Source organism: Chaetura pelagica, unplaced genomic scaffold, assembly GCF_000747805.2.
Source record: "Chaetura pelagica isolate M959 unplaced genomic scaffold, ChaPel_1.0 scaffold493, whole genome shotgun sequence".
Classification (NCBI taxonomy): domain Eukaryota; kingdom Metazoa; phylum Chordata; class Aves; order Apodiformes; family Apodidae; genus Chaetura; species Chaetura pelagica.
In genome coordinates, this window is record NW_009952696.1 from 755,547 (window position 1) to 765,471 (window position 9,925).

Below are 9,925 nucleotides of genomic sequence, written 5' to 3' on the forward strand. Positions count from 1 at the left end.
CTTTCCCTCGCTCCCCGGGTTCACTCGCCGCACCTGTGTGCGCAGCCCCGGCCGCTCCGTGCTCCCTTCGGCCCCGGCCCCGCCGGGTGCAGGGGCCGGTGCCGGGGCACGGGGGAAGCGCTGCTGGAAGGAGGCGGTGGCCTGGGATGAGGATGGCTCTGGGATGAGGGAGGACCTTGCTGTATCCCAGGGGGCTGTCGCTGCTCTCCTTTGTCTGCTCTTGCTATTGTCTTGTGTAAAATCCCGCCTCGGTGAAATGGAAACAAACAACGGTCCTGTTGCTGTACTTCTTGCCTCCGTGTCCCTTCCCACCGTGCTGTGGTGTCTGGTTGTGCTGCTGCTCCTAGGTTGTAAGCTCTCTGGGCAGGGACAGCGTTCTACTGTGTCTGTCAAGTACTGTATGCCTTGCCGTGGTGTATAAAAACAATACCGTGACCACCATAAAATGCTTACTCTGGATGCCTTTCACTGTCTGAGTCCCAACACTAGTTACATCAAAGTAGAGCTGATTCTGTCAGGGTTCCTCTTAGCTTGCTTTTTTCTTTTCCCAGACCTTAAGGGTACTTAGATTTAATACTCATCAACATTGATTGAGCAATAAAGCTTCTTGTCTACTTCCCCCATTCAATTTTATCCATAAATAGGAGAAGGCAAAACCAGCAAACCCTGTGTGTCACTGACAGGCTGCCTCGGCAGGTGTGTGCTGCCCAGTTTAGGAAGATCTTGGTACCCAGGGCTACCTATAACTCCTTCAAGTACCTCCATGGCTCACTGTGGGATGTCTGGTCCCATCAGTATGTGGTAGCTTATTATAACGTGTTGTCTGTGTAACGTGCAGGACATGTCAGCAGCTGCATGTGCTAATACGTGTTTAGTTTAAGGAGGAGGGCTTCCAAACATCCCTCAGGAGTTGCAGCACCTGCAGTGCTGTCTGAGGGGTCCCCTCGGGCTCCAGGGGGCTTCCCTGCATGGCTGGGGGGGTGGCTGGGCTGAGCGTGCAGCTGAGGTGCTGTGGCTGCAGAGGGCACGGCGGGGTTGGAGTTCAGGAGGAAGTGTGGGTACAGAGGGGTTGTGCAACGCTCACCTACTGAGGCAATTAGATGTCCGTGATTGCATTAGTGCGCTGTAGCTGCCGCTGCTGCCTCTGGGCTCAATAGTTGTTATCTCCTTAGTTAAAGCAGAAACCGAAACTCTGGGTTTCTGCAGTGTTCCACACCTTTTCTTGCTGGCTGGAAGGACGGGACCATCTTCCAAGATGCTGGAAGGGTCAAGTGTTCCCCAGCCCTGGCCTATCACACTGATGCCACAGCTGCTCCTATAGACAGCTCAACTAGTGCCTGCTGGATCTTGATGATTGTTGGCTCTGATCTTTCTGCTCTTCTGGAATAGCCAGCAGACTTTTTATGGATGGGAAGGGGAGAAGGGTGGATAGATCCAAAATAACTTGGCCTGGAAACCAGAGTTTTTACTGAAGAGCTTCTGTACAAGGGAGCAGAGGCTGCTGTGGCATTAGTTAAAAAACACACTTCTATGTGCGTGAAGTGCTGCTGTGGTCCTAACTGGTGTTGTGTAGAGTGTCTCCAAAGGGCTGAGTAGAGTTAAGTAACTGTGGCAGACTGTAATTATTTAAAATGTCTTTTTTTTCCCCCAGTTCATTGGCACTGTATTTAGGGCTGCCAGAGAGAGAGCAGTCTGCTGTGCTGCAGAAACTTCCTCAGGGAGAGGAATGGTGACTAAGAGAGGAGAAGCCTGGCCGTTTCTCTCCAGCTGGCAACATTAAATTATGATTAAGATGAGCTTTATTGTTTCAGCAGACCGTCTTTTGCATAACTGTTGTTATGCTAATGAACATGTACCAAAGGCCAAACCAGCCTGGCTGAGGCTATGCAGCTAATCTGGGCCTGGGACTTACTGAGGGAATTAATTCAGGAGCTCCTGACTCCTACCCTGTGGTCCTCAAAACCACAGGAGTTTTTATTAGTGAATCACTAGAGCCATTTTATGTAGCAGAAGTTGTTTAGTAAAAGGCTTTTAAGTTACATGCAGTTCTGTGTGTGCAAGGGTTGATTTAAGTTGTCTCTGAGGATGGCAGATCAGACGTGTCTACTAGTCTTAGAGTGGGCGAAGGTGGTACGTGTTCACAGAGGAGTGTATTTTATCTTTTATGCTCTCAGTCCTGATGTATGGGACCAGACGCTGCACTCTTAGAAGAGATCTAGCTGAAAAGTGAGTATTTTGAATGCTGGCCTTAAGAACACCCTGGTTGACACTGTGTAAAGCTCAGCATTCCTCATAGCTAGCTGTGCTGTGGAGAACAGGTATTTTCCAGGGCTTAGGTCCTGTTCTGTGTGTACTGGTTCAAACCCTGTTCTGTTGTCAGAATAAACACATAGTGCTGCAGCTGAGTGGGCCAAGTGGACCTGGGACCTTTCCTGCTGTAACACAAACTTTCTGTGTGTTTTTTCCAGTGTGGTTGCTGAGAAATGGCCAATGAGAATCACGGCAGCCCTGCGGAGGAAGTGTCTCTCATGAGTCACTCACCTGGCACCTCCAACCAGAACCAGCCCAGCTCCCCCAAACCGATGCGCCTGGTGCAGGACCTGCCAGGTACTGACTCTGCCTTCGGGAGGGCCCAGCAGGGCCCGGCAGTGGGAGAGGAGGTGGAGCAGGGCCAAGGCAGGCTGGGAACAATGTGTATTAGGGAGTGTGCTATGGCAGTAACGGGGACCTGAGGGGCAGGGCTGTTGCTTAGGACTGCTTTTGTCCTGACTCTCTCCCTGTATTCTCAGATGAGCTGGTGCAGGCTGGCTGGGAGAAGTGCTGGAGCAAGCGGGAGAACCGCCCTTACTACTTCAACCGCTTCACTAACCAGTCTCTGTGGGAAATGCCTGTTCTGGGACAGCACGATGTCATTGTAAGTAAGCCCTCACCTGGAGGGGCTGTGCTGGGACATTCTGCAGGTGCCGTGTCCTTATGGACTTGAGATTGCACATGTGGGAGGGGTCTGCTCTGCCTTCAGATCTCCTTGCGGAGGAGTGGGGCACTGTTTCTCCTTCAGGTGCAGGCTCAGGTAGAGCTGTTCCAGAATAGTGCACTGCTCAAAGAACACTCACCCTGGGGGGGTTGTGTTGCATTCTTCTCATTTAAAATAAAAACACATGCAGTCACAATAGAATTGTTTAGCTTTCCATGGGTGTGAGTATTGGTGTCCTTATTTCTATCCACGTGGGAGCCTGGGCAGTGAACTGGGAGGGTAAGAGGGCTTATGGCCTTAGCCTGGGGCTCTGCAGTGGCAGCTGGTGAACTAATGTGGGTTCTTGTTGTTTGGATGTTCATAGTCAGACCCGCTGGGATTGAATGCAGCTCCAATGCCACTGGAAGGTGGAGTGGCAGATAGTTCTGTGGAGAGCAAGCACAGGAAGAGGAGATTCTCTGAGGAGGTTCCACTGAGCGGCAACAGCGCGAAGAAGCCCAAGGTGGGTCTGGTGCTGCAAAACAAACAGGCTTAAGGATGTTTTTCAGACCGAAACCTGTGGGGTCTGGAGCCTATTTTTTTTGAACCATGCAAGGTCAGGCCACCCTGGTACAACTTGCACGGTGGCAGCTGATACTTCAAAAGTACAGAAGTGGATGCAGAGTCAGGTCCATCTCTGTCTTGCAGCCTGAGATTGGAGTGTGGGAGGTAGCAGCTGATGACAGAGAAACTGGGCAGCTGGCACATCCGTGTTAACTTAGACAAACATCTGGAAAAATGTGCTCTGGCAGTTCCTGGGGTGTCCCAAGTGGTGTTACTGGTGCAGGGTGTTAGATGTGTTGGGCTGCTTCCCCTTGACCAGTCTCTGTAGTCCAGTAACTCATCTCTTACCCACCCAGGCGGACGTCCCGGGGAACCCAGCTGCTCAGCCAGTCCCCAGCTCTCCCAGTATCCCAGGTACCTCTGTTTTGAAGGCATGGTGTGTTTCACCTGAAGATAAACAGCAGGCAGCTCTTCTACGACCAACTGAGTGAGTTATCTTGAGTTGTCTTCTGTCCTTTTCTTGGTGGTAGATTAGAGATTCCTGGTTTTCCAGACATCTTCAACAAGAACCTGATGGATGTAACACCCCCTTAGATCTCTGCAAGGAGTCTTGGTAGTTCAATTTCCTGGCTGGTGAAACAGCCCAAGGAAGCATCTTTAGAAATAATGCTTGATAATTAGCCAATGATCTGTCCATCCTGATGACATTTTTTTCTGCCATAGAGTCTATTGGGACCTGGATATTCAGACAAACGCAGTGATTAAGCAGAGAGCACCATCTGAAGTGCTTTCTCCACACCCTGAGGTGGAGCTGCTCCGATCCCAGCTCATTCTCAAGCTGCGGCAGCATTACCGTGAGCTCTGCCAGCAGCGAGAAGGTCAGTTGTGTTGGGTTTGTTGGGTTCCCCTGCGTTGTCTTCTCAGTCCAGCAGGGCGGTTCTTCCTTCTGTTTTATGTCTGTCTTGTCCCTGCGACCTTTTAGTGGTGGTTGTACTCTGTGACATTGTTGGCTGTGAACTCATTAGGCCGAACTCCAACGTGATGATCCTTGTCAGAGCTTCTGGGCATCTTTTTGCTGTATTGATGGGACCCATTTCTGTGCTTCTTCAGGGATTGACCCCCCAAGGGAGTCCTTCAATCGCTGGATGTTGGAGAGGAAGGTGGTTGATAAAGGGACAGATCCTCTTTTACCCAGTGACTGTGAGCCAGTAGTGTCTCCTTCCATGTTCAGAGAGATCATGAATGACATTCCCATCAGGTACTATTCCAAGGCAAGATGCCTTCGCTGGCATGTTTTTGTCTTGGCCTACTCCAGAGATTTACCTGCTGCAGTTCTGTGCTTTTATATTCTGCCTTTACTGATTAAGTGATATGGTGCCAATGCTTGACTATGGACCTGGTCTCTGTGCCTTCATGGCAGCTGTGGGACTGATGCATGTGAATTTCTGCTTCCCTCAGGTTATCCAGAATCAAGTTCCGGGAGGAAGCCAAGAGACTGCTCTTCAAGTATGCAGAGGCTGCAAAACGGCTCATTGAGTCCAGGTGGGAGTTCCTCTTACAGTTCAGGAAGAGAAAAAGGCTACAGGGACTTGTAGGAGGGGATGCTGTATCCCACCTTACTCAGTGTTGGTCATTGTCTGAGTAAGGAAAAGCAAGGTTAGGAATATACAGAAAAAAAACAGTAGTGCAAGAGACGTCTTTTGATAGTCCTGTTACGGTGGAATCGTAATGTTGGGAGGCTGAATGTATGCAGAGAGAAGGGAGAATCTCTGGAATACCAGACATGGAATGCCTGTGTCATTGATCTGGAATAACACAGGATGCTTGGGCACCCACTGCTAGAGAGCAACAAGCTTAAAGTGGTATTTTAATGTACCATGTGTGATGTTCCTGATGAGTTTTGCCAGAGGACGGAATTGAGGAAGGTAGCTTTTGGGGAAAATAAAAAGCTTGTTAATGGGGTACTTTTCTCACAGTCACAAGTTCCTGGCATTGCCTGTGTTTGAAAATGAGAGGCAAGATCAGAACAGGCCATTTCCATGGTAGATAAATGCTTTGTCTGCCTCTTCTGTGGCAGCAAGGACAGCAGACAGCTGCACTGTGTTTTGGAGAGAGCGTGGCAGTCCCTAGTCATACACATGTCTAGAAGCACTTTCCAGAGGCTTGGAGGGGCCTTCAGGAGGTGTCAGCAGCTGACAGAGGCAGTTGTGGTGGGATTGAATAGATTGCCCTGCAGCTGTGGGGTAAATTTTGCTTCTCTTTATGCAGGAGTGCTTCACCAGACAGCAGGAAGGTAGTGAAGTGGAATGTGGAGGACACCTTCAGCTGGCTGCGACGGGACCATTCGGCCTCTAAGGAAGACTACATGGTCAGTGTCCTCTGCTCGTGTGGCTGAGCACGGGGAGCCTGGGGGGACAGAGGAAGGTCCTCCTGGCCCCAAAGGCTTCCATTACCTTCCTGTGCTTTGTGGAATGGGAGCGACAGTGGCCCGTGGGCTGTGGGGACCAGTGGTGGATCATGTCAGGGACACTGTTCCCTGGTTTTGCAGGACCGCCTGGAGCACTTGCGCAAACAGTGTGGGCCCCACGTGTCTGCTGCAGCAAAGGACTCTGTGGAAGGCATCTGCAGTAAGATTTACTACATATCCCTGGAGTACGTCAAGCGGATCCGGGAGAAGCATCTTGCCATCCTCAAAGAGAACAATATTTCCGGTAGGCAGTCAGCTCTAGGGAGCTGCAGGGCTGCAGCACTGTGGCCCTGTCCCCATCCCAGCAGTGATACTGGCTGGGGGGTGGTGTGCTGAGGGCATGGGGCAGGGTTTGGTAGAGTGGGAAAGAGCCAGTCCAGTGTAAAACACTGAAATAGTAGTAATAAGGAAAGTGTTTTATTTGTCCGGAACATGGCTCATGATGCTGGAACCATTGTCTATAGTCTACAGGTCTGCTGTATTAGAGATGGAGTATTGCTGTGGGTGGGTCCTCTCTGTGCTGGGGCAGTGGGTGATGGAATTAATTTGGGAAGTAGACTCTGAATCAAGTTAGCTGCCTGCAAGAACTGTGGGGGATCACCATGGGGGTTTTGAGGGGACCAGTCTGCTCCTCAGCCCCATTCCTGTCTCTGTATATTTTGAGATGGGAGGAAGTTCTGTCCCAGACGTCCTTTATGCTAATAGGCTGCCTCTCTCTTTGTTCTGTGCAGCTGAGATAGAAGCCCCTGAAGTCCAGGACAGGCTCGTGTACTGTTACCCAGTGAGACTGGCCATCCCCTCCCCACCGCTCCCCAGCGTGGAAATGCACATGGAGAACAACGTGGCGTGTGTGCGGTACAAGGGGGAGATGGTCAAAGTGAGCCGCAACTACTTCAGCAAGCTGGTAAGGGCTGCCCGCACCCACAGCCGCCTCTCTGGGGACAGGGTTTGCTTCTGCATGTCATCTGGCAGCAGGGACGGAGGGCTGGCCTGGCAGAGACTGTCAGACTGCCCCAATAGCAGCAGAAATGAGGACAGCTGCTTCCACCTTAGGGTCAGGCTTCTGCTGCGTGTGAGTGCTTTGGACACGTGCTGTGTTGCAGGAATGGTTGCACTTGCAGCAAGGCTGCCCATGCTGAAACACCCACTGTGCTCGTTCATCCCTGCTAGTGAAGAGCTGGTGGTTCGCTCTCATGGTGCCATGACAGCCTCCACACAGAGCCCCACCTGCTCCTGTTCATCTGTCCCTCTCTGTCACCATACGTTGGCGCGCTGTCTTACCTGTGTGTTTAATGGCTGGCCTTTCCCTTCCAGTGGCTTCTCTATCGGTACAGCTGCATTGATGACTCTGGCTTTGAGAAGTTTCTGCCCAGGGTTTGGTGCCTTCTCCGTCGATACCAGGTAAGGTCTTGTCACAGTTACACATCAGAAAGCTGTAGTGATATTGGGGAGCTGAACTTGTGGCCTTCATTTGTGGGAGGTCCACAGCACTGGAAGCCTGGTGCAATATAGGGCTTAAACTGTGTCACTTGTCTGCTCATTGTGTTCTGTGATAGGCCTGTGGTCTGGGGAGCAATGGGGATCTTAGGAGACCTCAGGGTGGGTAAAGATACATTTTCAAAAGAGAAACCTTATTTCTTGACTCTGAGAGCCAGCTGACGGTTCATGTGAGATACATGTGAGAATGGATGGTTTTTGGGGCCTGAGTGGGATGAAATCTCTAAAGAGCATTCTTGGGTACATACAGGGGACCAACATGAATTTGAGAAAGGACAAGGGGGCCCTGCATACCTAGAAGAGTGGGGGCATGGAGGTGTGGCCAGGGTCTGTGGTCAGTGAGCAGTGGGTGCAGGCACAGCTCACCAGGTTTGCTTTCTTCAGATGATGTTCGGCGTGGGTCTGTATGAAGGGACTGGTCTGCAGGGTGCACTTCCCGTGCATGTCTTTGAAGCCCTCCACAAGCTCTTTGGAGTGAGCTTTGAATGCTTTGCCTCGCCCCTGAATTGCTATTTTAAGCAGTACTGTTCAGCCTTTTTGGATACAGACGGGTATTTTGGATCCAGGGGGTAAGTCCTGTGTCCCGGTGCCCTTTGGTGTTTCTCTGGGGGGGGTGCACGTGCCATGACTCAGGACAGGCCCCCTGGCTTCAGGGAAGGAAGTGGTTGCGTGATATCTGCTCAGAGGGATGTGTGCTTCAGGCCTGCCTGAAGGCAGTGGGTGGGCACAGATTGGCTGTGGAGCTGCCAGGAGCATGCTAGCAGTCTGTTCAGGGGACTCTGATCCCTGCAGTGATACCCTTTCTAAGTCTGCCAGTGCCTGCTCTTGTTCTGAGGAGTGGGAGGCCTGGGTCTCGATCTGTCACCATTAGTGACTGCAGGTAGAGTGTCCCCAGAGACCAGCCCTGCTGGTAGAAGTGGCAGACCCTGTTCTGAGGGGGATTTGCCCTTCAGTGTGGGGAGTTAGGCTTTCTGAGAGCATGATTGCCTTTTCTGAGGAAACTAATGCTTTTGAAGGTGTGAAAATTAGAATTCCAGCCTCTCTGATAGGGATCTTTGTCTTTTTCCTCCAGCCCATGCCTGGATTTCTTCCCTATAAGCGGCTCTTTTGAGGCAAACCCTCCATTCTGTGAGGAGCTGATGGATGCCATGGTCTCTCACTTCGAGGTACGTTGGCTCACCTGTGTGCTGCTCTGGATGGAGCCGTGCAGCCGTTCCTCCTGCTGGCCCAGGGCCAGGTGTGGCAGCTGAAGGATGGTGACTGCAGTGGCACATGTCACTGCTCAGCCAGCACTGAGATTGCTGGTTTTCTTGTTCAACTAGAAACTGCTGGAGAGCTCCAGTGAGCCTCTCTCCTTCATCGTCTTCATCCCTGAGTGGCGGGACCCTCCCACACCAGCCCTGACCCGCATGGAGCAGAGCAAGTTCAAGCGGCACCAGCTCATCCTGCCAGCCTTTGACCACGAGTACCGCAGCGGCTCCCAGCACATCTGCAAAAAGTAGGTCTTCATCTCAGGTCCTTCTGGGATCGTGTTTCTGAAGCCATATGACAGAAATGTCCTATCCTGAATTGAAATCAATAGGAAATAGGGAGCAGGCAAGGAAAGCTACTGCACATGATCACTCTGGGTTTTTAAGGCAGGCATAAAGAGTACTGTGAGTTTCTTGTTCAACACTGAGGTGTTTCAGTAACGGTGTCACTTGGGGAAGCAGAAACAAGGGGTAGGAAGAGTCCTGGTCAGTGGAGTAAGTTGGCCCTTGGTCAGCTGTCTGAGCCACAAGTTCAAGCAGCAGCTTGTTTAGGCAACAAGTGCTTGAACACTTGAGCTCTCAGTACCTGGTGAAGGCAGCTGCCTTGCCACAGTGTCTCCCTCTCCAGGGACAGCGGTGTCTCACTGCAGGTGCTGGTGGAGTGATGGCTGTGCAGCATCTCTGAGAGCTCTTAAGCCTCTGCCTTTCCTCCGAAGGGCCTGTTGCTGTCCTCTGCTTGCTCATGTCAGAACGATAAGGGAAAAAGGGCAGGAACGAGTATTTGTCTTAAACATGGCACGTGGTAGGAGAGGGTCTGTGTGGTGGTTGTGTCCCCCCTGGGCCCGGGAGGTGCTCAGAGCCTCTTGTCTTCCCTTGCAGGGAGGAGATGTACTACAAGGCTGTGCACAATACGGCCGTCCTCTTCCTGCAGAACAGCGCGGGCTTTGCCAAGTGGGAGCCCACACCAGAGCGGCTGCAGGAGCTCGTTGCAGCCTACAAGCATTCAGGCCGGACCCTCAGCTCCTCGTCCTCCTCCTCCTCATCCTCCTCCTCCTCCTCCACAGCAGATAAAGAGCGGGAGCTAGGCCGAGAGCAAAGCAGCAGCCGGGAGACGAACCCCAACTAAGGCTCAGAGGTGCAAGGCAGCAGGGGAGGTGCCGGCGGCCCCAGAGGCTGCGGGGCAGGGGAGGGACT

The 9,925-nt window shown here is 51.9% G+C and overlaps 1 protein-coding gene across 1 annotated transcript; it reads left to right on the plus strand.

Moving 5' to 3' along the window:
* Positions 1–2,483: 2,483 nt before the first annotated feature.
* On the plus strand, positions 2,484–9,925 carry PCIF1 (PDX1 C-terminal inhibiting factor 1). The gene is made up of 15 exons (XM_009993993.1): positions 2,484–2,607; positions 2,790–2,914; positions 3,339–3,476; positions 3,874–4,004; positions 4,241–4,395; positions 4,628–4,775; positions 4,976–5,059; positions 5,786–5,885; positions 6,066–6,228; positions 6,716–6,888; positions 7,299–7,385; positions 7,866–8,050; positions 8,554–8,647; positions 8,804–8,979; positions 9,611–9,925. The coding sequence occupies exons 1-15, from the start codon at positions 2,484–2,486 to the stop codon at positions 9,855–9,857; spliced, it is 2,130 nt and encodes a 709-aa protein (XP_009992295.1). The 3' UTR covers positions 9,858–9,925.